Source organism: Pollicipes pollicipes, unplaced genomic scaffold (genome assembly GCF_011947565.3).
Source record: "Pollicipes pollicipes isolate AB1234 unplaced genomic scaffold, Ppol_2.1 Scaffold_6138;HRSCAF=7277_pilon_pilon_pilon, whole genome shotgun sequence".
Taxonomy (NCBI): Eukaryota; Metazoa; Arthropoda; class Thecostraca; order Pollicipedomorpha; family Pollicipedidae; genus Pollicipes; species Pollicipes pollicipes.
This window is the reverse complement of record NW_023596818.1, coordinates 16,478,616-16,505,787: the sequence shown is the minus strand read 5'-3', so window position 1 is coordinate 16,505,787 and position 27,172 is coordinate 16,478,616. Positions and strand designations below refer to the sequence as shown.

The 27,172-nt window shown below is 50.0% G+C and overlaps 2 protein-coding genes across 15 annotated transcripts; both read left to right on the top strand.

Annotated features, from left to right (window-relative positions):
- The first annotated feature begins 10,048 nt into the window (after nt 1–10,048).
- Nucleotides 10,049–18,503, top strand: LOC119106159 (cytosolic 5'-nucleotidase IIIB). 13 transcript variants are annotated; one of them, XM_037229765.1, is made up of 9 exons: nt 10,049–10,075; nt 11,922–11,956; nt 12,458–12,556; nt 13,717–13,801; nt 14,970–15,091; nt 15,586–15,686; nt 16,111–16,273; nt 16,809–17,009; nt 17,551–18,503. In XM_037229765.1, exons 2-9 carry the CDS (start codon nt 11,930–11,932, stop codon nt 17,650–17,652), a joined length of 900 nt encoding a protein of 299 aa, XP_037085660.1. In that variant the 5' UTR covers nt 10,049–10,075; nt 11,922–11,929; the 3' UTR covers nt 17,653–18,503. The 13 variants fall into 13 exon arrangements, with proteins under 13 accessions (XP_037085660.1, XP_037085663.1, XP_037085651.1 ...); XM_037229768.1 differs by lacking the exon at nt 10,049–10,075 and adding an exon at nt 10,126–10,144; XM_037229756.1 differs by lacking the exon at nt 10,049–10,075 and adding an exon at nt 10,127–10,182.
- Nucleotides 18,504–18,590: 87 nt separating this feature from the next.
- On the top strand, nt 18,591–21,101 carry LOC119106208 (RIB43A-like with coiled-coils protein 2). Of its 2 annotated transcripts, none has more exons than XM_037229814.1 (3): nt 18,591–18,855; nt 19,055–19,707; nt 20,179–21,101. In XM_037229814.1, the coding sequence occupies exons 2-3, from the start codon at nt 19,081–19,083 to the stop codon at nt 20,680–20,682; spliced, it is 1,131 nt and encodes a 376-aa protein (XP_037085709.1). In that variant the 5' UTR covers nt 18,591–18,855; nt 19,055–19,080; the 3' UTR covers nt 20,683–21,101. The 2 variants fall into 2 exon arrangements, with proteins under 2 accessions (XP_037085709.1, XP_037085708.1); XM_037229813.1 differs by having other exon boundaries at nt 19,044–19,707.
- Nucleotides 21,102–27,172: the final 6,071 nt, after the last annotated feature.

Below are 27,172 nucleotides of genomic sequence, written 5' to 3'. Positions count from 1 at the left end.
GGTTGCGTCCTTATCGGCTTGCTTTCTGCATAAAGGTCGATGCGCGACAGGCTAAACCGCATTTCCGAAACATCCGGCTCGCGATGTCACGTACTATTGCTCGTGGTTTCGTCCCTGCCCAATATCATATCTTTCAGCAATGATATGTGAAACTGTATTCCACGATGCTTTGCGTCAATACCTTCTTAGATATCTGTATCTCAACTCTGTCCGTAGATCTCTTCACAGGAACTGTGTATTTTAAGCCATCGCCGACATACCGCACCACCGTTTTGGTCTTGTCCTTGTTTAGGGTGACCTTCTTCGCCGACTATCCTCTGCTTTCTTGGAACCTACATCTACACCTAATGCAGTTTGCTGGTCGCTATGCTGCCTCTGTACTTGTAAATAATATCTAAATATTGGATATAACAATAAAATATTTGTTGTTAGCACTTGTTTGCTAAATAATTCGACGAATGTACCTGCTGGTGTGTCCTGGCCCTGCGCAGGTCACATAATCGCGCTGACCTGGCGGCGGGGAAAAGAACCGGATGCAGAGAGCAATTGGCACCAGCGCAGCACAGGACGACCTATCCACTAACATTGTACATCATTAGCTCATACTTTGTCACAAGGCCGTCTAAGGAAAGACAATATCGCTTGTATGTACGGAGAACCCGTTACGCAGTTTATTCGAGTCTTCACATTATGACATATTATATGAACGCATGTCACTGGGCTGCTGGACGAACGCGTTACACAAGGGCGCGTGCTCTATACTCATAAAGCACAAAACGCCTCAGTAAAGCTGAATCACAGCCATCACCGCTGAATAAAGTATCAATCACTCGGCTGCCGCCAGAATGCATTACGCAACAGACGTACGCGATACGCTCACATCGCACACAACGCGTCGTGAAAACTTAATCGCAGCTATCACCGCTGGCGAGGCTGGTATACCCGTCACCGTCACTGGCACACTCGCACATCGCCGACGGCCGGAGCGCCGCCGCGCGAGCTGCACGCCGCCGAGCCTCCCACACCGGGGAGGCCCGCGCCTCGAGCCGCGCCGCCCGCCTCACTCATCCAGCTGCGGAGCTCGGAGCACGCGCTCCAGCGTGCTGCGCTCTGCCGGCGCCAGATCAGGATGCCACATATCCACCATGAGCAGGGCGCAGGCCGGGCCGCCGGCCGGGCCCGCGTGCTCGGCCCGATGCAGGTACGAGTCGTCGAACAGGAGGCAGCGGCCCGGCTCCCAGCGGCGCGCCTGGCCGTCCACCATCAGGTGACAGCCAGTCGGGCACCTCCAGGCCTGGTCATAGACGGCGCCCGTCAGGCCGCCGACGAAGCTGAAGTTTTCCCACGCAACACCAGCATCCACGCCTCTTCGCAGATCATTCCCGTCAGGCCTCTAAAGCAGCGGGTCTCACGACACTGTAGCCCCTCCCCCTCCCCTTCAGGCGGAACCGTGGAGACCACAGCAAGCGCACAGCAACCAGGGTGAGCGCATGCTGTTCAAGACATTACACGGATGATGGTTATGCATAACATGCATGGGGCCATTACCATGAAAATATTCGCACACACAACACAAGCACACACCAGACCTGCCTTTCCTGGTCTCGCTCTCGAATACCGTCCACATGCCCTCCCCTCCCCCACGTTCCCCGTGACGCCCACAGTTAGCCCCTACCGGCCCACACCCACTCACCCAGATGGCAGCGAACGCGGGCGTTGGTTGGCCCGCGGTGTGGCTCGATCCGCGTACCCGGCTCCAGCAGAGAGAAGCACACGTTCGAGAAGACCGTGCGGCGCATGACGCCGCTCAGTCGCGCCACCGCCGCCTGCGTGCGCGGACACACATCCCGCGCCACGCCCTGGTTCACCAGCCAGCAGACTCGCCAGGAGCCGGCCGGCGTCTCGTTGGCCGTCCAGAGGCGCGGCCGGCGGCGCGCGGCGCGCAGCTCGGCGGCCACCTCCGGCCAGGCGCGCTGCAGCAGGAGCACGTCCTCGGCGTGCGCGCCGTCCCACCAGGCGCGCTCCGAGAGGCCGGCCACCAGCAGGCGGCCGTCGGCACTGGCCGGCCAGGCGGCCAGGGCGGCGCGCAGCCGCGGCGTGACCGCCCGGCTCTCCGGCTCTCCGGCGCCGGCGCCGGCCGGCTCCAGCGCCGCGTCCAACCGGGCGGCGGCCCGCAGCGCCGCTTCCGCCCAGCCGTGGCAGCGCGTGCAGTCAAGCGAGCGACACTGGTCGGGCCGACGTGCGCGGCGCCGACTCAGCCAAGCGGCCACGGCCGCCGACAGCAGCGTGCCTGCCAGCAGCGACAGCGGCAGCTGCGGCTGCGACGGCTCGGCGCGCGGCAGCAGCGCGCCACAACAGTCCAAATCCATGACAGCGGCTGGCGACGGAGTGAGGAGGCGTCAGCGGCGCCAGTGCCGGGGCGCCGACACGCCCGCCCCCGTGCTCAATCGCACCATAGCGGACGCGGCCTGCGGGAGGGGTGTCAGGTACGGCGGCCTGAGACGGGCGTCCGATATCGCAGGCTGAGGACATGCTCGGGCGAGGTTGGCCAAGGTCATCAGCCATTCGCCGGGCGTGAGCGGGGAGGGGGGGGGGGGGGGAATCAACCGAACAACCTGGTGAGGGCATCGGGCAGCACCAATACGAAAAATGGAGACGGATAGGCGGAAAGCATCTCAAATGTAGAACACACCTCACGGAGTCCCAAACGGTGTCGTGATATGGCGAACCCATGCAAAACGCAGCCAAGTCAAGTGCAGCGCGCTTCGCTTGGCTGGCTGTTCGACACGCGGCCAATCTGAGCGTATAGTCTAATGGCAGCATTGTAATTTCTGCTCGGCAAAACAGACTGTGCTGCCCTGTTACCTACTTGGCCAGCTCCACCGCCAGCCAACGCAGCCCCACAACACGTAATTTAGGTATCGGTGCTTGGCAAGACATGCCTAGCGGTCACAAACACAAAGTTTGGGCCCCAAACAGGCGTATATACGGACGGATTGTGTATGATATCCGCTATCACAAACATGGAAGCAGAGGTCTTGTGAACCGTCCATAAATCACGTTACGCATTTCTGATAATTTTTCAACCCCTCCTCCCCCTGGTCACGCACTGGTTACACCGGTCGCCCCCTCCCCCCCCCCCCCCCACTCCCCCTGATACGCTGCGTCAAGCGCAGCATCCGTCGGGCCCCTAACTGAGTTGAAAGATGTGGAATAACGGGCATTTTCCTGTCAGACTGGAAGTCAAACGGAATCTGGTAATAAAGTTTAATTCGGTTTTGAAGATTTTAACATTATGTGTAACCACACTTCGTGTAACGCAGCCCCACAACACGCTGTCAACACAGCACACGTTACGCTGTCCAAAAGCTCCCCTCCCCTTGTCACGCTTCCGTTACGCCCCATGACAACTTGGAGGAGGTTTAGGGGTACATCCGTCATGCGTTTTAATGTTTATACAGTTACCCCTACTTGTCCGGGTCCGTCAGCTAATAAGAGCGCCTCCCTTCCGCTTTACCCACCCGCAGCGGAGTGGTGGGCGGGTTCGAGTCGCTTTAGGCGCTCACTACTAGGCTCTGGCTGGAATAGCCCCTCATCAGTGAGGTCCGCCGCGCAAAAGATCAGATGACGTCAGATAAATACTGCTCATTGCAGTTACATGTACATAGATGCAAATACATACAGAGGACACATTCATTAATTTTGAGATTAAAGGATTGAGGATGGAAACGTTATGGAAACATTATGTTTCGACGTTAAGGCATAAATATCTTAGACTTAAAAGTGCTCAATGTTCAGGTTGTTTAACCTTTCAATACCTGCTAAGTTTTGTATTCCCGGCACCTTATTCACTATCAGCTGCTCCTCAAATATGCAATGCTTAGTGGTCACGTACGTGCATTTGTTGAAGGGACACCACAACCTTACTTTTGGCACCACACACGTCTTTGTTTTCATGAAGCACTAAAATTCCAAGGGCATCACAAGGGGCCCAGATCTGCATTTTCGAGTTCGCGAATTCCAGGGACACCACAATCTCGATGCCAAGTTCTTTAACGAAATCCCAGACCGGCCTATTCTGCAAGGGAACAAAACTGCAAGGGAACACTACTCACTTCGGGTCATCATGACATATATTTTCAAGAGGTATCCAGTTCCAGAGGGCACACAAATGGCTCCAAATCTTAATTTCAAAGAGACAACACATTCCGGGGTACACAACAATTTGCCTAAATCCTGCGTATCGGCCAATTCGGTGGGGGACATCAAAACATTGCTTTCGGAGAACCATGACATGCACTTCCAAGAGCACCACATCAAAGTGGGTGATTAGAAGGCCCCGCAACTTCCATTTCCAAGAGCGCAAAAATACAGGGGCACCACAGTCGTTGTCTTCCACCCTGATACAATCCTGAGCACCTTCATTTCGAGGCGTCATTATCCTTTTTTCATAACAACAAATAACAGGGAGAGGGTACTACATAGGGCCCCAAGCCATAAATAATATAATTATAAAATAACGGCTAGTTCCAGAGGCATCCGAAATGACCCAAAACCATTTATTTTCACGAGGAGCCAAATTTCAAGGGCGTCAAAATGAGTGGGGAGAGGTAGAGGGACAGGGATACGCCCCCTCCCCTCCCGCCCTTAGGCCCCGAGCGTCCCGAGTGGTCCTCTGTGCCCCTTGGGGCCGATGACGAGGAGCCCGATTGGAGAGTCTAAAGCACGGGCCGGAGGTCATCTGAAGGGACAGCAGCCCGAAGGCCAGGCCTTCATATGTCAGAGTATCTCTAGCACCGATTGGAGACCCTCTGGGTCAGTGAGGGGCTGCATTTAATTCAGTTGACTAGGACCACTAGCATCGAGAGTCTGTTCCGTGCCCGTCTGGGCCCTCGGCGCTCCTTCTCCACGATGGGGCAAGGTGTCAATCTGAGGGCTCCTTGTATTGGTCTGGGCACCTGAAACAGTGAAGGGACCATTGTGCTGGTCAGGGCTCACAGTGAATAAAAACGGAGGGGCACATTTGGTGAATGAGGACAGAATGGGACCGCAAATGGCAAAAAAGTATCTTGCGTTGGTCGGGGCCCTCTCGACAAAAAAAGCAGATGTGGGAAATAACGATGCAAGGGCTCGCATTCACAATGGGGCAGTAGAAAGGCCCTGGTCAGTCAAAGGCCCCAGCACCGAACCAGGGGTCATCTGTTCCGTTTTAAGCGCGAGCCGAAAAGTCGAATTCGTGTTTTAGTACCAATTATTGAGCTCCCTGCGCCGGTAAGCGATCCTTTTGCGTCCGTGAGGGCCCTTGCACCATCCGGTGCCAGACATCCCGGCCAGAGGGCCTACCGCACCAGAGAGGGGACCGGTGCATAATATATCCCTCCTCTGAGGGTTTCCGTAGCGACCTGGGGACCAATATCCCCGTTCGGCAGAATGGCAGCCGCTATGGACCGCGGAATGGCGCGGAATGCTGATCAGCTCCCGACCAGGAGATCTAACCTGCGCAATAAGCTGATTCTCTGAACGGGATTACCAGTTACAGCACCACATGTCACGTAGATTGCGCCATTATGTTGTGAGCTCGTGGTACAGTACCTGACAATCCCTTCCTCAATCTGAAAACCGCACAGGTAAGGCTCGCGGTCCGAGATGCCTTCTACAGGTAAGGTTCGCGGTCCGAGATGCCTTCTACAGGCAAGGCTCGCGGTCCGAGATACCTTCTACAGGTAAGACTCGCGGTCCGAGATGCCTTCTACAGGTAAGGTTCGCGGCCCGAGGTGCCTTCTACAGGTAAGGCTCGCGGTCCGGATGCCTTCTACAGGTGGGACTCGCGGTACGGGATGCCTTCTACACGTACACAAACCGATTTCGTAAGGCATTGGAGAGCATCACTTTCTGAAACATGGTCATTTTCGCCCGCCCAATGAATGCCGCCGAGTGCTGCTGCGAGGCCGGTGCTGCGCAGCCCATGGAGACTGCAACGCCAGGAATCGGTGTCTTTCTCCAGTGATCTTCTTTCTCCAATGATAAGGTGGGCACAGACCTTGCCCCCGTTGGGCCCCGAAGGAACCCTTAGACTTCGAACAGGCCCATAGATGGTCGAAACAGACGTAGTTTTTAACGCAAAACGCAACAAGAATGAACGTCTTCGGGATTTCAGGTGACCAAGGACAGTCGCGGGCGAAAGTAAAGGGCACACGAGCAAACACAAATAATTATTCACTGCTCGAGAGGGTGATGATTCAGATATTTTAAGGCTCGTTATGTTGTCCAGAGGCCCTACGCTGTTCCTGGGGGTCCTATGTCTCCAGTTGCAGGGTAAATCCGATCGCTAAAAAGCTTTCTACGCTGCTCTTGCTCCTTTACGTTTGCCCGGCGGGCCACGCGCCGTCGCCGGGGCCCTTTCTGTAGCATGCCAGGACACTCTTGCCGATTAGGGGCCTTCTACGGATTCTTCCCATTCGCCCGAAAGACTTTATACGCTATAGCCGGGGCACCATGCGTTAAACTGCTAGGGTATTCTAGGTTGCTCAGGGGCCCTCACGTTGGCCTCGGTTAACATACGAACACACTTGTAATATGCTCATGGGCGCTCTCCATTGGTCCAGGGCCCTTCCAATTCCCTGTCATTTGTGGAGGGCCCTACGCTCTTGTCGGGAAGGCCCACCTGTTCACCTGCTCGGGCACACTCGAACGTTCGGGGGCCGTCACACTCAGACTTGGGTACTTCCTATTGGCTGTTGAGGGCCCTATGCTTTTGACGGGACCCCATCTGTCAACCCGCCCAGGTATATCGCCGTCAGCCCTCCACCCCGATGGCTCAGTGGGTTGGAGCGCCTGCCTTCCGATTAGTCCACCCGTGGCGGGGTGGGTTCGAGCAGCTTCAGGCGCTCGCTCTTAGTCCTCGACAGTTATGGCCTGCGGCCGGTGGCAGCTGTCGCGCTTAAAGTCAGTTGACGTCAGAGGGCAGGGCGGATCGTGCTGAACACTGCGGTACGTTAAACTTTCGCCACCAAATTCTGCCGTTGCCCTGGCAGTGCACGGTCGGATGGTACGGATCAGAGCTCACAGATCAGAACACTGTATAGCATGAGCTGTGATCCCAAAAATTCATCCATTCAAAAGGTTCGGATAAAATCTTTATAACCATCCATCGTTCGGTGCCCTCCATATTGGGTCCAGAGTAGTTGCTATTTGAACTGAGGGCCCTACACTCCTGTTGCGGCCCTGCCTGTTAACCTGCTCGAGCACACCCGATTGTTCGGGGTTGTTGTGTTGCACACAGGATTGTCGACGTGCAGTTTGGATCTTGGGTACTTCTCATTTCAATGTAGTGTCCTACCGAAGCAGGATCTTACCATCCTCCAGCATTCCGTTGCACTCTTAATCGATCAAGCCCCCCCCCCCCCAAATTCTTCACGTTTGCCCGAGGGGTCTATACGCTATTGCCGGGGCCCGTATGCCGAGGAAAACTCGGCCGCTCATAGGCCCTTCATATTGGTATCAGGTTATCCCAATTGCTCGAAGGGCACTGTGCTGTTGCTGGGGTCCATATACGATAACGCACAAAGGCACTCGATGCTCAGGGCCCCTCTATACTGATCCTAGGGCTCTTTCGCTTTGAGCTCAATTGCGGAGGACCCTTCGCTCTTGTCAGGGCCCTTTCTGTTTACGTGACAGACCACGTTTGATCGTACAGGGATATACATTCATGTATACTGGTCTTTGGTTATCCGCCTTTGCTTAGAGGGTCCTGTGCTCTGGCCGGACCTTATAAGCTAGCGTGCCGGGGTACTCTCGATTGTTCAAAAGCCCGCCATATTGATTCAAGGTCTTCTTGCTTGCTCTGAGGACCCTACGCTGTTGACGGGAGCCTCTTTGTTGGCCAGCCGCGACACCCTCGATCGCTCAGGTGCCGTCCCTTTTGGCCTTGGGTTTCCCATATTACAGGAGGGCCTACGCCCGTGACAGGGGCCTGAATTTTAGAAATAATGATCGGGGCTTTACGCCTTACCAACCGCCAGCCACTTCGAGATGGATGCTTTCAAGGGTCATCATGTGGGATGCGGTGGTGGCGTCCTGCGTCAAGCGCCCTAACCATTACACAATCACCGGCCCAGGCCTAACTCTTGATCGGCCCGGACACTCTTAATCGCATGAGGGCCCTCTGCGTTGGTCGTGGGCTCTTCTGATGAAGTCAGAAGGATCTTATTCTGTTCATGTAAGCCCCACATTTTCTGTTGCTTGTGAGGTCAAGGACGTTTTGACTGGTCATGCATATGGGTCTGACCTAATTACTTCATGTACATCGGTCCAGGGTCACAGGATGAAAGTTCCCTTGGTGCCTTAGCCTTAGAGTAGCAGTCGGATGTGCGCCTATAATTTCTACACACAACTGTCAAGCAATTGTGGTCCATGTCACATGCTGAGAGGTCACTAATGCTCATTTAGGATCACAAGCCTTGTGACCTTTCAAGGGGCATGGTGACCAAAATCATACAATATGTATTTTATCTCTGGATTTCAATAAATGTTAAGAATTATAGTTAACAGTATGTACCTAATAACAAAATGTTGACCTGGGTGATTCAAGGTCAGTGACCTATTCTCACCTAAAAAAGTTCATGGAACATGTGCATTTTGTCACCATTTGTAACTGATTCCTGTCATCAACAAATAAAAAAGAGCATTACAAACTACCACATACAGATAGTTCTAGAGCAGTAAAATGGGTTAGTTTTGATCATGGTCTGACCTTCACACCTGACCCTAGGGCAATCAAATTTGTTACTTCAATCTGTGCTGCCTAAGAAGTTCTCTCAAAGATATATGACTTTGTCTAACACTCTGTTGTTGCATTAGATTGACTGACACCAAAAAAACTGTCTGTTGAATCCATGGCCTGTCTTTGAACTGCTGTAGGACACAGAACTTACAATGTTCATCCAAATTTTTGACAGCAGACAATCCACTATTCAAATGTCTACAACTACACACAAGTTGAGGCAGTTATATCCACCTATTAAGAAACAATTCTGGAAATGTGTGGAATACATGAATGTGACAATGAAATAAAATCTCCATTATGCTAGGATTCAAATTCCACATGAACCAATGTTCCATAGGTCAAGTAAATTATGTTATTTTGCATTCAACTCGTTTAGTTGTGTGTATCAATACACCTATCATATTTTTGGCAATCAGCCTTTACATGACCCTTTCTTATTCATTTCCTGACTTTCAAAAATATTTGCACTCTGGTGGCCACAATGAGAACTAATCTCATGCAGTATACCGTACCGCACATTCTGCCAACAGGACGCTTTACCGACTGCAGTCATACTTAGAACTAGGCAACGTAAAAATCGAATCATCAAGAACAGTAGGCAATCATGATGGGAAGGCTGGCTTTTTGAACTGGCGTTGTAAACAGCATCCTATTGCTGATGCGTAGAATCCGACGTAACACGTAGTTGCAGGTATTTCACCATACAGACGGTTACATAGCACATGCTGTGCATCAGGGTACCACATATTGAAGCCACACGAAACTTGCATGCTCCATACGACATACCTCGAGGCTTCTTTACAACCGTTTGAACCTGCTGACCACGGCAGTACCACCCATCGCTACTCATACGGGGCCTCCGGGGCCCGCAATAAACAACCGCGTGTATCTGTTTGCTGTTGCAATTTACCTATTTGAAATAAATGCGCCATTAATGAATACAAAAAATTACCTGTTTTCTCTATCTTTCGGTTTTCGAAATTAAAGGGAGCACGGCTGTGCCAAAGTGTTTAATTGCATGAAACAATCAGAATTTTGCCCTTTTTGAACAATTTAAGTGAGCAAAACCACTTCATATTTATCAGCATGGCTGCTTTCATGAAACATAAATATTGGCTGCACTAGGGTTGCGGTAATCACGAAGAAATTTGCGGGGTATTTGCAGCACATTTTGGCAGCCGCACTCCCAATTACCTACAGCTGTCCACAAGTTGCAGCCTATGACGTCAGACGAGAGGGCGCCACGCCAACTTCTACGGCATGGAGGATAGTCGCTTTTGTATGACGAAGGTACTTGGACGTCATAGGCTGTAACCCAATTAAGTATTTTGCCAATAGAGAACGCAGTCCGGTGGAATGGTACTTTTTATCTATAGTAATGAGCACGCACTTACAATGTATGGAAACCGGCACACGTATCATAAGGTCAATGGACGGGCGTGCTCATAAATTGTTGAGGCTGGCGAAGCGTTGGCGTTGGCGAGGCGTTGAGTAACTTCAGGAATTAGAGTACATTTTGAAAGTGTCGGAGGAACTCACAAATGGTTGGCACATGTACTAATAACACCATTGTATAGCTCCATTATATAGCTCGCTTGTTAAGTTTAGCTGATACGGACCGTTTTACTGAGTGCGGGGTCCGCACCGGCGTTACGATTACTATTAAGACCGGCGTGAGCGTTAGGGGGCCTTGCGCGTGAGTAGTTCTCTGGCTCATTTGCCTTGAAGGGGAAGGGGTTAGGTGGGTCCTATCGGCCCGAGCTCTGTCAGCTTGGGCAGCACCTTCCGGTTCCTGAGTATGTGAATGGTCCATGATGACCATGTAGGGATAAGTTTCTTTGTGTGTTAAGTGGTTTGTGAAAGACCCAAGTCTCAGGAAGTTATTGTGTTTAGCTAACTAAGTTTTTCAGAGACAAGGCTGGTGGGAAATACTTTATGGCGGTATATTCCTTTATGCTGAAAATAAAATGCCACAGTCACTGCAAGTTTTATTTTCCATGCAACAGAGCTTCTTTTGCACTGACTATGTACATGGTGCATATGATAATGCTCAAGTGTGCTATTGGAGTAGATAAGATGGAGGTCTGCCTTTTGTTTGCTGGGATTTTCTACCAGAAAAAGAGAATGTGTTAATGTTTTATTGTCCGAGGGAGTTTGCTGTCAGGCTCAGCTTGGACTTCTTCATTTTCAATCACATTTTGTGGAGAGTATGTTCTTCCTCTTCAAGGCAGAATTACTTTGGCCTGTGGCTCTGACTTCTTAACTATGTTAGGCTTCTTTTGCCCTTTGACAGATGTAGTAGAGCTCCATTATGCAAGGGCTGACTGTGGTAGCAAACTTATGTAATCCATAACTTCAATCACTCATTCAGCACCCAAACTTGTTCAAGTATTCTTATCAGCACTGGTTTACAACCTTTTGTAACCAGTTCTCTGTTCCTATGTGCTGCTACCTGCAAAGCATTCAAAACTTATGACTTCAAATCAACCATGAAAATGACATCTGTCTGAGCAGTTTTATTATTCCTTTATAGTGTAATCTTTTGACTGCTGAAAATACTTGACTTCTTATGTAGGGTTAGTTTCTGAGGCATGCTTCCTGATTAAAGTCTGATGTTTTGATCAAGTTAATGTTGTAGCTAACATTAAAATGATAGTGCTTCACTCATAATTTACCAGTTTTCACATTTATACTAAATATACCACCTTCAGTGTTAGACAGCTCATTCCGCTCTGCTCTTGGTGCAACATACTTCAGATACCTAGACTTGATACACAGCCTTGACATGTCAACTTAGTGTATAAACTATTAGCTTTAAGTTGTTCTTCTCTCGATCTTTTGCACTTTCTTCCATCAAAATACTCACGTCATCCTCAACGTATTCTTCCTGCCATCTTCTCAAATTTGATTAAAGCATCCAATTAACCTGGTCAAAATGATTTGTTTTTTTCTGAATAACCCTTTCTTTTCTTTTCTGACAGTAGTCTGTTTTATGCCTTGATACATGAAAGCCAATTTCTTTCTGTGATGGTGTTCAATAAAATAATGTGTGTCAGACCTAAAATAGTGGACAGCTCAGACCCTGGGAAGCATATCTTTCATGGACATGATAAAAATCAATGTTGTTACTTTCCAGCAATAAAAATGAAGCTCCAAGGAATTCTTGAAAGTGTAAGTATGTGCACTATTTAACTTTGTGATCTAATAGTTTGACAATTACTTTCTGGTATCTATGATAATTTTGCACTGTTATGGATTACATTTTTAGATTATATTTGCTCCTGGATTCATCATACTGTTAAAAACTCAGAATGCATCTCACACATATCTTTATATTCAGAGCTTGAACCTACTAATGCAGTCATTGAATTAAAAGTATTATTGTTTTTGCCAAGAACATTTCAGACTGTATGGAATGTCTTTAGATTTGGAGTTCTGTCACCCTTTCTGTCAAGTTCTCTGTGATAGAAGCGGTGTAATAAGTTAATGACATCTCACACATGTATTTTCTATTGGTTGTCTAGTAGATGCATCACTACTACTGAATAAATTGTAACATTGTTCAAATCTTATCCAAATGCAAGTGTTTGCATGTGTTCTGGGAAGACATTTATGATTGTCCCTTAACATGTAAACATTTCACAATGACTTGCATGTGTGCCAATATTTCAGATGAAGTCATTCCACAAATCAACAATCAAAATGAAAAATCCAGGAAAAGTTGCTGAAATGGTCAGCCAGATCATTGCAGATGGCAAATCAAAACTCCAGGTGATATGACTGTGACTGTGCAATGTGCAGAGTGCTATGATATTCAAACCAAGTAGTGCCATCAGTGCCCTGTGTCCATGATTTTCAAGAGGCAAGGAGTGGCAAATCAAAGCTTGGGCTCAGGGGGGGGGGGGGGGGCAAAGGGCATTAGTGAGCACCACATTGCCAAAGCTGAGGGTGGCAGCAGTCTTTTCAAGCTATTTCTGCCATGAAATTATTATAAGTTAAAGCAAGAACACCTACAACACTTACTTAAACTTACTTACAAGTTAAAGCCTTGGACAGTTTGCTGGTACCAGTTTGCCCTGTTAACATACTAAGTTATACTGAAAACCAGTTAAAAAGAAGCTCTAGCACTGCCACTTACTCAGTGCTACATGCTCTCTATTCACCTTTTCAGTGGTGAATGAGACACATTTTTTTTCCACAGAGCCCAAACAATATCAATGTGCCTACAATTTTCCGGTGCATAAGCCTTAGCTGAGGTCCATGCCAGTAGTTAAAGCAGGGTGGTATCCAGTGGGTCTTTGGAGCTCCTTGATATTGTCAGTTGTTGATGTTTCTTATATGCTATGTTTATTGATCTGATTAGAGTTGTTCACTCATTAGTATCTCATCCTTCAGGAACACACTTTGCAAACTGTGATAGCTGCTCTGGCCATGTATACATGCTTTTGGAAATGTGGTGACTTCTGCACCAACAGGATGGCAAAGGGATGTTGCAGTATGTAAGGAATGAACCTTTACTATCACTGGTGTGGTATGAGGCTGAATGTTATCCTGCTGTTTTGTCATGAACCCTGGTATGGTGTGACAAAAATGGTGTAAAGCTGGTTTAATCATTGACAAGGTTCAGCATAGTTTAATAATAGTGGCTTCTGCAGCATAGGATGCCCAGCAGCCATGGTATCATGTGTCACCTCATCTCTGCACCCCTCTGACTGCAACCATGGGTGCCATCTGCACCCCTCTGACCAGGTGGTTTGGCTGTCCCACTCAGGTCATCATGGACTTTGACCACACACTGACCCGCGTACATGAGGCTGGGCGGCGGTGTGCTTGCACCTGGGGTAAGAAGCCATCTGTCGCGTGTCGTCTCAAAGAGGTCTGTGTCGCCCTGTTGCGATGACTCGGACTTAGCGGCTCCGCCCATATTGCAGGTGGTGACTGACTTTGATCGCACGCTTACCTGCACACGTGGGGACGCGTGCCCCGCCGCCAGTCCGCTGGCCTCCACGTGTTTTGGCAAGTCCGACAGGTGGTGTTGGAAGGGATTCTGCGGCTCTCATACAAGCTGTCTAAATGTAGTAGTTCTGATCTGGAGGCTGCCTGCTGTTGTGGTGGAGGCCAGTTCTTGTGGTTGCTTGGTTTCATGGTGATCGTGTATTTTGGTGGTTTATTTTGAGTACAGTCCGAAAATGCTGCTCTGAATCCAGATGTGCTGACTTGTTGTAGTGGTGCTGTGCCAACGGTCTCACTGCTGGCGCAGACCGCTTCAATTCGGTGCTCCTTTCACATCATAATAGGAGTGAATGCTGACCTGAAAGATCAAACTCTAGGCAGTAGTTCCCAGTGAGCAGAGAAGCAGGCCTTAATTTCACAGGCCATTTACAAGTGTAAATGAGAGGTATGCGTAATGCTTTCCGGCGTTTCTTTAGCGCTGCAGCTTCATATCTTAACAAGTGGAGGCTTTGGCTGTGAATTAGTTCGAAATTCACATGTCAGGCAGGGTGAAGAAGCCAACCATCCGGGCGCAGTGTGAGATCCATGAGGGAAGGAAGGATTGCTAACATTTTGCATTTTCTACGGTGTCGCTGCATGGACTTTGGCACAACATTGGTTATGGTTATGTCTTGTAAAGCTTATTCCTAGGCGCTTATTCCTGCCTCAAGCAATTTCAAGCAATGGGATTTTGCCTCAAGCAATGTGTTTTTCTCTCACAAATGTTGTTGCAGCCTGTTTCCTAGCTGCGCTTGTATGCCTGTGTTAGGTATATGTTGTCTGGCATATGCATTTTGTTGCATATGTGCATAGTACCTGCTGATATGTTTCATGGGCCAAGTTGATGAATTACTGAAAATGTTTTTTTATTGGGTTTTCTGGGCCCTTTGGTGCTTCTTAAGTTGTCAGTGAAGGATATTACTTTAGCTTTGTCTCATTTCATAGCTGTGGCAAAGGCTTGTGGGACGGCTGCTGACGTAGGATGGAGCACGGGCAGCGGCGTTCCTGCGCCGCAAGGCACAAAACACACACAGCGCTTCCCGCAGCCGTGCCGGAGTGGCGCGGCGCGGTAACGCGGGATCTAGATGGCCTTGATTGTGCGTGCCGTTGTCGCCGACGCGGGATGGCGGGGTGCGGGCCGAGCTCTGCGCGCCGCCACATCCGTCTAACGGGCCTGTCCTCCGCCCGGCAGAGATCCTGGACCAGTCGGAGCTGATGCCGCAAATATACCGCGACGAGACCACGCGTCTGCGGGACAAGTACTACCCGATAGAGATCGACCCGAATCTCACCATTGAGCAGAAGCTGCCCATGGTAGGCACCGGGTGATCCGTGGGATTGTGCAGTGCAGGCAGCGCTGAAAGGTATCGAAAATGGGGTATGCTATCGAAATGCGCAAAGAAAGCTAGCTTTTCCGATCGGGCAAATGCAGTGACAACATTGCTGTACATTACAGGTAATATTTAAACATGAAATGACCACACATCTTGAAATGGCTCTGGCAGTCGATGAGACGCGCACCTCCAATTTGTATTGTTATTATTATTATTATTGTTGTTATTGCTATTATTATCGTTACTTTCATTGATATTAATGAACACATCGTCACACACATGGCTTTAATGTGACACGTTCGTTTTTCACGTAAGTAAGCATCGCAGCGTATACTCCATTATGCATTCCAAGCGACTGCTGAATCACGTGACGTCGAATCTGACGTATTCCCCTGGTAGCGTCGCCTGGAGAGCGCGCTCCGCCCTGGCCGCTGCAGTCCGCACTGACCGGGCCTCCCTCCGCGCGTGCCGCAGGCGGTGGAGTGGTACACACAGGCGCACGAGGTCATGCTGAAGACGGGCCTGCGCCAGAAGGACCTGGTCGCCATGGTCCGCGACTCTAGCGCCAAACTCAGGTGCGGCACGGAGCGCAGTCGCTGGGCGCCGCCTCTGGCTGACGTCGCCGATTGGCTGGAATAGGTCATTTCCGTTCGTGACGTCAGCGTGTGTTCACTGGATGGGCGATGGGGATGTATAGCTACACCGTGAAAGGTAGTGAAACACCTCACTTCCTCTGTAGGAATGGTGTTAGGTTAGTTTGCGCAATGCTCCGGGTTTGCCGCCTTCGCCCCGCGACGATGTCAGTGTTTGGCTCAGCATGTGGGAGGACCAATCTCGTGTATGTGTGGTTGGGTCAGCTGTGAATGGCCGTGTCGGCTGGTCACGCGTGTGCTCTGCTGATGTGTGACATGAAGTGGTTGGATAGTGGTGTATACCCGCTGCAACAGTTTGGCGTCCCTGTGGTGGTGTGGCGACCTGACCTGTCCTGATCTGTCTCAGGGAGGGCACGGATCAGCTGCTGGAGCGGCTGCACCAGATGGACGTACCCGTGCTCATCTTCTCCGCCGGTCTGGGGGATCTGATTCACGCCCTGCTCGACCAGCACGCTGACAACCATGACAACATCAAGGTCGTCTCCAACTACATGCGCTTCGACGACGAGGTGTGTGTGTGCGGAGTTGGGAGCCTCGCCGCCCAGTAGTAGGCCGCCTGCTCATGAACTTGCTGTCTGTTGTACCTCAGTTTCCCTTCAACAGCTCTGTGTAAGAGGCCAGGACACCTATAACTGGGGCTGTGTGGGGCGTCAGGTAATCGATTTGCTGTTGTGTTGTGTTATGTTGCTGGCGATGTGACCAGTGGTGTGTTCTTTTGAAATTGACGTCCGTATTTGTTTTCAGTGGCGTATTAGTCGGTGAATATCTCTTTTTTACATTTTGGCATTGCCAGGGAGAGGTATGTTTTTACAACACAATTTGTTTTCGTTGGTTCTTTGAATCCCAGGTGTTACTTAAAGCGGCGGGTAAATAACACGTACAAAATACCTTGGCGACTTTTGCTGACCCTGGCCACATGCATACTTCCTTCGTCTCTTGATCTGGACTGGTTCAAAGCCGTTGTGAAGCGGTACTACTTTGGTCCTGTTCGCGTCGAGTTCTGTCCGATCTCCCTGCCCTCACCTGTTCCCGCCCACCCCTCAGGGCAAGATGGTAGGCTTCCACGACGAGCTGATCCACATGTACAACAAGAACGAGAACTCGGTGCACTCGTCGGCCTACTTTGAGCGGCTGCGGGGCCGCAACAACGTGCTGCTCATGGGTGACAACGTGGGCGACCTGCGCATGGCCGACGGCGTGGAAAACCCCAACGTAACGCTCCGGATCGGCTTCCTCAATGACTACGTGAGTCCTGGAGGCGAGCGCCGGCCGCGCGCGAGCGGTGGAGGTTGTGGGAACGTCTCTGGCAGGTCGCGATTTAGCTGGGGTACGGGCGTTGGAAACGTGATGGGGCTTGAGGATGTGGCAGCAGGGGTGTAATCTCTTATTCAGTGGGGGGAGCTGGGACCCCCCCCCCAAGTTGGTCCAATTCCCCCCTACTCCCAACTTTGAGTTGAAAGTGGGCCAAATCTGAGGAGAAACGCGTTTGTTCGCGATTTTGGGGAAAGTTTGAGGCATTTTTCGCTGTTCAGCCCTCCTCCCCCCCCCCTAATCGTCACCTAATGCTGCGCACCTACGCCGGAATGAGAGCAAAGTACATCACAGAATGAGGATACAGGTAGTGCTGTTAAAACTGCAGATGAAGGGTGGCACAGTGGATGGTGTGCTGGATAGAAAATAATACCATCTACTGCTATCATAGTATACTCCCAGGGAAGAGGGGAAGTAGCGTCATTCTCACTAAGCCCATGCTGCCTGCTGAAACCCAACACTGCTTTGCCTTCAGAGTGAAGAGCGTCTGGCGAAGTTCCTGGACATGTTTGACATCGTGCTGGTGGACGACCAGACGATGGACGTGGGCAACGACATCGTCACGCAGCTCGCGTAACGCCACTTGCCTCCATCGTGCCATGCCGACAGCGAAATCTCGATTGTGATTTAGGTTGTTGCTCTTCTGGAGGCTAGTTCCGGCGCCGGCCGCGGGCGGCGCTGTGATCGCCCGAGTGCAGGCACTGCTATTCGGCCTCATGCCTCAGGGATGTTTTGGCAGTCTGGATCCAGCCGAATTTGCTCTGCGAAGCAAGTCTTCAGCTGAAGATTCGCACTGAGATTTGGACGGTATCGCGGAAAACTTCGCGTGCGTTTGCGAGTGCCTATTCCTTTCTACTTCATTGGCCGTCTTGGTTGTTTTGCGCAGAACCGCGGCTGAGTCATGCAAGTTTTATAGCATGATTTAAAGCGCCCTCATCACCTTCCGTGATTTCGTTGCGGATGTGTTGGGACAACGCTCTGATTGTGCCATGCATAGAAACACAGTTTGGATGCCCATGCTGTGAAGAGCACCAGTTTGTTTTCAGGATCACTGCAACCTGTGGAGCTGATGCTCTTGAGGCTACTGATGCTCTTGAGCTGATGCTCTTGAGGTTTTATTTTTCCTTCAGTGCACATTTATGAAAAGTTCCTTTGCCTACGGAAATTTAAGTTTGGGACTTTGTTGATGCTCGCTGTTTTTGTTGGTAATGGTTGGTTTTGGGTATGAAGGGTGTTGTAGTGTAGCTTATGGAGCCCTGTTTCTGACTCATACTGCGATTTACTGCTTTTGGCTATTTTCTTATTCATATCGTACCTTTCTTGGCTCAGAAAAATCCTTGTTATTGCTTCCTAGTTGGTTGTTGTATTTTAATGTAATGCAAGACCTCTCACAAAGAAAATAAACGTGGCTTGCCACATGTTTCTGCATTTGTTAGTTCGTGCGAGCTCAGTTTGAGGACATGGTGAGCGTTTTCCTCCCCCCCCCCCCCCCAGGCCTTCATTCCATGAAATAGGTACATCCGTCGCCTTAATTTCCACCACTGCCGGCGGCCTGCCACTGACGTGGTTGTCATGACAACGCGATATCAATAATGCCAAGCTCACGATCGTGGTACCTTTAACTGCTTGGATGGAACCAGATGGAATAGAGGCAGAATAATAGCCGCAAGCCGTACTTGTTTGGCTGCGCTTGGAGCCGCGGCAAATGTAGTAAACTGAAATTGTTGCTGCGCCTCGAACGATCGAAGAAAACGAGTTCGTGATTTGGTTTGAAATACAGGTAAGAAAGACTGCTGTACTAGTGATTTGTAGTCAAAATTTTGCCACTGAGAACAGCAAGAGATGCTTTCGTAAGATAAGTGACATAACCAAATTTGTCACCAGGCTTCCTAAGCTCCGTGCTCCTGCGTCAGATGCACATCGATTGGTTGCTGTTTTACTTAGGATATAAGTATTTAATTCTTGCAGGTGTGTTGCAGACGCAAGGCGCTCCTGTCCTTCAGTGATGGTGTACGGGAGCTACCTCGCTCCGGAATACCGCGACTTTGCGACCATCGAACGCAGAAAGCGTTCCGAAGATTTGCGAAAAAATGCGATCTTTGACTCAAAAAAGCGCACAATTGGCTTGGATTTGCCGGGAATAAATCGGCAAGTCCAGTTGAAAAAAGAGCAACGCGAGCGCGACAAGCAGCGAGACGAAGCGTTTGAAAGAGCGGTGCTAAAGGCCGATTATCTGGCTCAGTTGAAAGAGCGTGACGAGTGCCGCTTGAAAAGAGCTTTGAATGTTGAACAGAATATTTTCCGATCGGAATACCAACGCCCAGAGCAGGAACGAGAGTTCGACCTGAACGACCCGAAATATGTATACAAATTTAACAATTTCGAAAAAACCACCGGCCCGCCAGACGGACCATTCGCTCTGGGTAAGGATGAGAGGCCAATGAAGATCGCCCACAAGAAGGCTGAGATGGAGTGGGAGAAGCAACTGCGCGCGCAGCTGTCTGAGAACAAAGCTTCCAAAAGTCAGCAGGAGGTGGCGGACGGCGTCGAAGTGAGGCGCCAGCGAGAGCTGAACGCCAAAACTATTGCGGCTGAGAAGGCGGAGGATGAGTGCAGGAAGGCAGTGCGAAAGGTGAGACACATGTATCTAGTTGTGCAGATGAGAGAGAGAGAGAGAGAGAGAGAGAGAGAGAGAGAGAGAGAGAGAGAGAGAGAGAGAGAGAGAGAGAGAGAGAGGGAGAGAGAGAGAGAGAGAGAGAGAGAGAGAGAGAGAGAGAGAGAGAGAGAGAGAGAGAGAGAGAGAGAGAGAGAGAGAGAGAGAGAGAGAGAGAGAGAGAGAGAGAGAGAGAGACATTCTTGCAGCATGAAAGGTTTGAATGCAGACATGAGCGAAACCCTATCGCACCCCTTCTTAACACGCTGGTGGTGCGTCCCGACGATACGCTACATTACATTCCAACACGAAGAGATGTACCAGTGGCACTTAGCCGGTAATGCGAAACCCACATGTGACGTTTCACCAGTCCGCAGCGAATCGCGCGGGGTGTGCAGCAGACACCTTCCCCAGCCGTGCCCCGCAACCCGGTACCGCCCGTGCCGTCAGATGACGTCGGAGATCAACCAGGCGCTGGCGGTGGAGCAGAAGCAGACGGAGGCGGCGCAGCGGCAGGACGAGGCCGAGGACAACATGGCGGAGATCCGCAACACGCTCTATGGTGACTTCCTCACCGAGACGCCGTATGTTGGCATCTCGTCGCTGGGCTCGCGACGCGTGCAGGTGGACCGCTACAAGGGGCTGCTGCCGGAGGAGCGCGCCCGGCTCAAGCTAGAGCAGCACCGCCAGATGGAGGAGGACCGCCGGCGCCATCAGCTGCAGCAGCAGGAGCAGCAGCGCTGGGAAGAGAAGGTGCTGGCCCAGGCGCGGCTGGGCATGCTCAAAGACCGCCAGCAGGGCCGCGCCGAGCGACAGATTCGAGAACAGATGGCGAAGGAGAACAGGCTGCTCGCGCTGGAGCAGGAGAAAAAGAGGCAGATGTTTGATAAACATGTGTACACCAACGTGCCATCCGAGGCCTACTTCAGTCAGTTTAACACGAGCACGCGCTAAGCTTTGGTGGCGATGCTCAGCGCACCTTTAGCTCGGCTCGATGACGTGGGGATTAATCGGTTTGTCGAAATATTGCAGTCATATTGCCATACAAGTGGACGATCTTGGATCGCAGTGCACGGGTGAGAAACATTTTATGTGAAAGGAATTAGTGCCGAGCCTGTCTAGTGCTGTCTTACCTTGGCTGTTTTACGCTAATGTGCACGTCGAATGACTGGAGAAAAGTGATTCGTGGGGTTGAAAACGTGCACAGAGTGCAGCTCGTCGTCAGTCGGCGCGACGCAAAGAAGTTGTCATTTGCGAATGTTTAGTTTCATCGTCCATTTTGTCCATGGAAACATCGCGCTTGACTCTGGCGAGTTACGACAGGCTTGGCCGTTTCTACCATTAGACGAGCAAAATATTTTACCGTGATATGATCGACAAAAAAACAAATTGCAAGCCCCATTATGTGTGTGAATAAACAAGCTTGTAAACGGCGCGACCATTCTGTCGGCACATCTGAAAACATCCATACTATAACCGAACTTCTGAAAAGGCCACACACACGAAGCCATCTGTAGTAGCAGTGACCAGATGCCGCTGTTGTGGAACTGGGGAGAGTGTGTTCGTCCCTGTCCCAGAACATCCGGGGACCAGCATGTTACGGACCGTATAAGAAAACATTCACGAATCTATTCTCGCACGCGCGTGCCTCGCTCTTCATAGATCGTAGATGGTACCCCATTGATGAGCGCGGGCCTCATTTTAGTTTGGCTGCATAAAAAAGCCTTTCTGAATTTTGCGCATCGGCTGAAATATGCTGTAGTTTGTTGCTACTTAAGTTACTTATTCTAATTTGCATTCATTGCGATTGTCGCCAGTTCTCTCAGGTGACCAGATTGTTTCGCTGTGTCACCAGGAAAAGCTCTTGAAGTCTGTAAATACAATACTATATCATGAATTTTATTCCACGATGTCTGGCTTTCATCTTCATCCCATTTTTAATTTTCCAGCCATGCTTCTGTCGATTAATCTTTCTTCTAATCTCTGGTGTATTTGGATGAGTTGAAACCTCATGAGTCGATATATACGCTCCCTTTATTTTAACAATCTAGTGTTTTAATATGACTGCCTCTTTGAGCGTGGCTGCAAATGAGACGCACTTGCTTCAAATTCTCGTGTGCGATACTTTGGCATGCGTACAAGTGCGATTGAATTCGGGGGGCATCCCTCAGTTGAGCGTTAGCTTTGGGGAGTGTTATTTGTTTAGTTCAGTAACTTTTCAGTTCCATGCCTGTGATGGCAGCAAAGCCTGGCCATAGAAGGAGGAAACCAGCAGCCTGGGACACGACCAAGAGTGAATACTTCCTGAAGTGGGATGCTATACGTGGAGAACAAATTCATAAAGATGCCTTAGAGTTCTTCATTCAAGCCAAGGACAAGTTGGACAAGCCATTTGATGACCCTGAAGATAAAGGTAGCAAGTGTTTTTAACCTTGATTATCACATAACTACAATTAAGGTTGGGGAATCTAGCTATGCTCTGTAGCTTGTACTTGCTGTATGCACAGTTTAAGAACACTGGTGTAAACCCTGTAATGAATAGTGTGTTGTTTGATCTGCTCAGAACATTCAACTCAGTTAATAAGCATGGGTGATCAACCTGGCTGTGCTTGTGCAATTGGCATTTTGTTGGAAATTCCTAAAGCATATTATAGGATTCCTGTAGTAATCTGAACTGTTTGAGATAGCCAGAAAATGATTTGATGTAAAGTTCTGCCATCAGCTTAACATTATGTATGTTTTTTAATTAACATAAATGATTTAGCATTCAATGCATTTTATTAGAGTCTCATGGCATAAGTGAATCAGGCTAGACTTTAGGGGCCATCCACATGGCATGTTGAGTTTGGAAGTAAAGGGTGGGTTGTGATGATAATGTTAAACCAAACCATGACAGGGAGATGGGGGGCTGGAGGGTATAGTATCATGCTTAGCTGTGGTTGCAAATCATGCTTAAGTCTATTTTTCCATTGTGCAAGCCTAAAACTGGGTACTGTTAGCTTCCTATCAGGGCAAGCTCCTGACCTGCCTTTGCATCCCACCTCTAGCTTAATTATTTGCTAGACATATTTACATCATGTTCATCACAGTGTTATCAGGGAGTGGTATGCCCACTGTAACCAGTGGTTTGCCAGGAGAGGAGGGGAAGGATGATAAATTACAGAAAGATATTCTACATGTCTTATGAATGGGCAATTTTATTTATTTCTTTTTACTTTACAGCAATTTATTTTGTAAATATTTGATGAGAAATGATAAGTTTTCCTTTTTCATAACCTGCTGGATGCCTATGCTTAGTACATTTTGTTGCTGTGTGTTTGAAAGACTTCAAAATTAATTTCTTAATTAAACACCATCATTTCAGAGCTGTTCATCCAGAATGTGTTCTCCCAGACAAGTGGAGAAGAAGTACCACTTGTCAAGAACAGTTTGGCCTCCCAGATTGTGGAGCAACTGATTCCAACTGTCAGTGATGAAGCTTTGTTGCCATTTGCTGCTGCACTCTACCAATGCATCACAGAACTAAGTGAAGACCAATTTGCCAGTCATGTTCTACAGACACTTCTCCTAAGTATGACATGCAGAGTACAGGTAAGCACTTATGATGTTTGCAGTGTGTAGTAATCTTATGTTTCTATGTAATATTACATGCAATTCTACCTGCTCTGTAAGGAAAACCAAGATAATGAACTAATCATCCTTGCTGGATGAAGAGAGTTATAATTATTCTAGCTATGGTATAAAGGTAGCATACTGACATCAGGTAACATGCTCATTCCACTTATATTCCAGGCAGGGACATCAAGCCTCCATAGCGACCTGGAGACATGGGTGCTAACATCTGCCGAGCAGCTCCAGGAACGCCTCCCAGCTCTGGCTGGCCACCAGTATGGCTCCCATGTGCTGCGCACCTGCCTGGAGTGTCTGGCTGGCTGCCGGGCACCTCAGCAACTGACGCGCAGCCGCAGCAGCCAGCAGCAGCGCTGGAAGAGCCGTGATGCTCAGCCCGTGCTGCTAGACAAGCAAAAGACGCCACCTAGCTTCACTGAGAAGTTCGTGGAGATGGCGAAGGCGGTGAAAAACCTGGAGGGATTGGGAGGTATGACACTGTTCCACTGAGGCAATGAGTGCACCTTTAAGCTGCTGTCACTGTAGGGTGTTTTAATGTTTTGTGTGGTTGCCACTTGTCCAAATGTTTTCAGTCATGTGTACTCCCAAACTTTGTATGTGACAGTTGCACCCTGAACATTCTCTTCTCATTGCAGAGTGTCTAGCTGATCAGAACTTCTCGACTGTTGTGCAACTGGTTCTCAACATCCTTTACACGCTACCTATGCTGAAACTGAGCAGAAAATTAATCAAGCGCCTCAGCAAGCTGTACTTCGGTGGCTCCATCCCAGAGGACCCCACAGTGCTGCCATCTGTGTTCGAAAACGAGAGTCTGCTGCGGGTCCTCGAGGCGGCGTTAGTGAGCTGTGAGGAAGACATATTTCAGAAGCTATATAGGAAATATTACCGAGGCCGGTTACGGACCCTGATGCAGGAAAATGTGTCGTCGATTTCGGTCCAGCGACTGGTGGAAGCTTGCCCTGGTGCCGAAGCTGTAAGTACACATATGGAAAATGTTTGGCAGGGGTCGTAGTGAAAGTGTCTGTTATTGCTACGGTGCCATTGCGGCTTTACGACGTGCTCATATGCTGAGGCTATATGACGTCCGCCTGCCTCTCACCCTGGCAGGAAGGGTAGGTACCCGCGGAGAATCGAACCCTGTACCTCTGGTTTCACAGACGCGCAGTGGTTATCGCAGACGCGTTAACCACTGCAACTATTGGCACACCTTATTATTGCTACCAAAGGTCGTATTGGAAGTAACTACGCTGTGATACATTCTTTTCGGTTCTTTCGAGGTTAAATTGTGACCACCCTGAATTGCTGGAGTCGTGTCGCTCAAAGTCTGTCTAGCTCAAATATGGGATTAGGCCTTGGGTACCCGATGGACACTGAATTAGTGAAGACATTAGGGCGCCTAAAGACAGCATTGTTGGTGCACTGCATCTGATCGGGATCATTTTGCACATCCCGGTGTGGGATCAATCAGGAGTGCTCTGAACACATTCCGGTGTTAGATTGACTGTTCCGTTACGTCAGTTTACACGGAACGAGAATGCCCAAGGCATTTAATGACAATTTTACAGATGCAAAAGGACACGATTAAGAGACCGTTTTAAGACGTGCGCTCTAACTGATCCCACGATATTCACCGATCTAACGACACACAGGCTTTTTGTGGTGAGTGGGTTGGTGTTTGTGGTGGTGGGCTTGGGTGCGTGACCGAATTGCAGAAGTCACAACTTTGACCCCGAAGTAAATATTCACTAATAAGTTCACGTTACATTGAACGGCGCTGAAAGGCTAATGAATTTGCAATGTGGAGCAGTAGACGCCTTGTATCCAGGAATGAGCAGAGTGGCAACAAACGCGGGAGTTCCCAATTACCGTGTAAGTGATGCCGAAACTCAGGAACTTACCCATGCAAGCCAATGGGCTGGTTCACGGTAGGCCTTGAGAAGCGCTGAGAACAGTCGAGGAGCGACCTTCCGACACGTGGCTGGTAACCAGGCGGCTCGGCCGCGAAAGGACTCGAACCCATATCAGTGCGTCTAATCAATTCGCTGTGAATTCTGTGCTTTCATCATTTCAACATGCAGATGCGCACTGATGCAGCATTCGCGTGCCCAGGTCAAAACTCGTTCTATGTAAATGTGGACCGTAATAGTGTGCCCACATTAGGCAGTTTGGACTACGAACGCAGCTTGCAAGTGTTTTCAGCTATTTGTGCTTGCGGTAGCTAAACAAAGATCTTGCGAAAAGCGCAGATAGTTTTCTTGAGATAATGGTCACGGGGCAGTGGGCTGAATGCGCGGTAATTTGTATGGCCCAGTCTCGTTTCACGCAATTTTATCGGAGGGACGCAACGCACGTCGTCGCTCATCGTTTTAGGGAGCGTCAGTAACAGAGTTCACAACGTTGAGGAGCCATGGCGCAACCGGGGTCGGAACCCCGACCCCCGCGTAGGAGCTGGAGGCGCTAAACTCTCGGCCATTACGCTCTCCCTTGGATTACGCCACAGCGGCATGTGTTCGATCTCGACTCTCCAAGAGGTGGCATCGACCGCGTCCCGGCCGCTTACTGGCGCGCCTGGTTCATTACTGGGTCGATCATTGTCTTAGAATTCGCAGTACATGTGTACGTTTGGCCACTACATGCACGTCGTGTACGTGTTACGGCGAGCCAGCGAGACGGTGGGTTACGGTGGCCGCGTTGATCCTGGCTGATGGCCTATAGGCCGTGCTGTGGAAGTAACTCGCGAGGGAGCCAGGCTGCTGCTTACAGACATTTCGACCATGGGCCCTATTCGGTGTCATGCACGGTGGGTCCCAGGGGCCAGCAATATGATCGTGAACGGCTCAACGGTTAGTTGCAAGCATTTATTAGCTCTGATCTCGGAGGTCTGACATCAACCCTAAAAACGCCAAAACGGGTCGATTATTGACTACGTTAGAATGCGCGTGGTCGGCGACGCATATCAACCGACGCTTCCCTGTGGGATTGTCCGTTTTCTCCGCCGTCAAAATGCGTCCTTCTCTCCTCACTTTGCAGCTCCTTTGTGATACGGTACGATGCTGGGCACGGCGCCGTTAAGGTCAGATAACTTGTAGAGCCCGGCTCTGTCGATTCGTCCCGTTGCCCAGACTCCTGGGCGCTAGCCGTGAATGGAGAGGCCAGTCCCCAGATAGGATCGCTGTTTATCAAGGCTCGCTTTGAACCGGTTCACTGTTCACAAATACGCCACTCCCAGTAAAAGAGCGCACTCGTCCAGGCCTTCATGACTCGGACGCTGACGTCATTTCTCCTGATCCCGATGACCGCGTGCAGTTTCTGTAGCTTCCAAGAATGTCCCCTTGTAGCACGAGTTGTGACTAGTGTGAAAAAGTCATCCGGGAGAAGATCAACCGGTTCATCGAGTAGCCGGTAAACAGCTATCGCATCCGCTCGGCGCCGTCTGTAGTACAGTGCTGGCAGGTCGATCACACGGTATTCCGCGCTTTTAAGCAGAGCCAGTTTTGTGGCGCGTCTCCGTACCCGCTCGCCAGCTTTTGGTCCAGGTGGTCGGGTCAGACGGCGGGGGTATCGGCGAGCGACCGCCATCTGTATGATTTGATTATCGCTGTCGCTGCTTCTCACTTTGTTACAAATGTCACATTTACCAGGTTATTCGAATGGAGGGGCCGAAACCTCTTGGCGCTGTCAGCAAACTGCTCCCAATAAACCGCTGGCATGCAAACGCCTTGAAATTTTAGACCACAACTTTTGGATGGTCGTGCTATCTGTTCTTGGAAACTGCATAACGCCGTAATTAATGGTTGCGACAATATAAGTCCGT

What these genes read in the sequence shown, in the direction of transcription:
- LOC119106159 (XM_037229756.1), top strand. An exon ending in TCCAAGGAATTCTTGAAAGT is followed by an intron (nt 11,957 to 12,457) that starts GTAAGTATGTGC and finishes CCAATATTTCAG; the next exon opens with ATGAAGTCATTCCACAAATC. An exon ending in ACATGCGCTTCGACGACGAG is followed by an intron (nt 16,274 to 16,808) that starts GTGTGTGTGTGC and finishes CCCACCCCTCAG; the next exon opens with GGCAAGATGGTAGGCTTCCA.
- LOC119106208 (XM_037229814.1), top strand. Translation starts at nt 19,081, where the DNA reads ATGGTGTACGGGAGCTACCTCGCTCCGGAATACCGCGACTTTGCGACC. An exon ending in GCAGGAAGGCAGTGCGAAAG is followed by an intron (nt 19,708 to 20,178) that starts GTGAGACACATG and finishes CCGTGCCGTCAG; the next exon opens with ATGACGTCGGAGATCAACCA.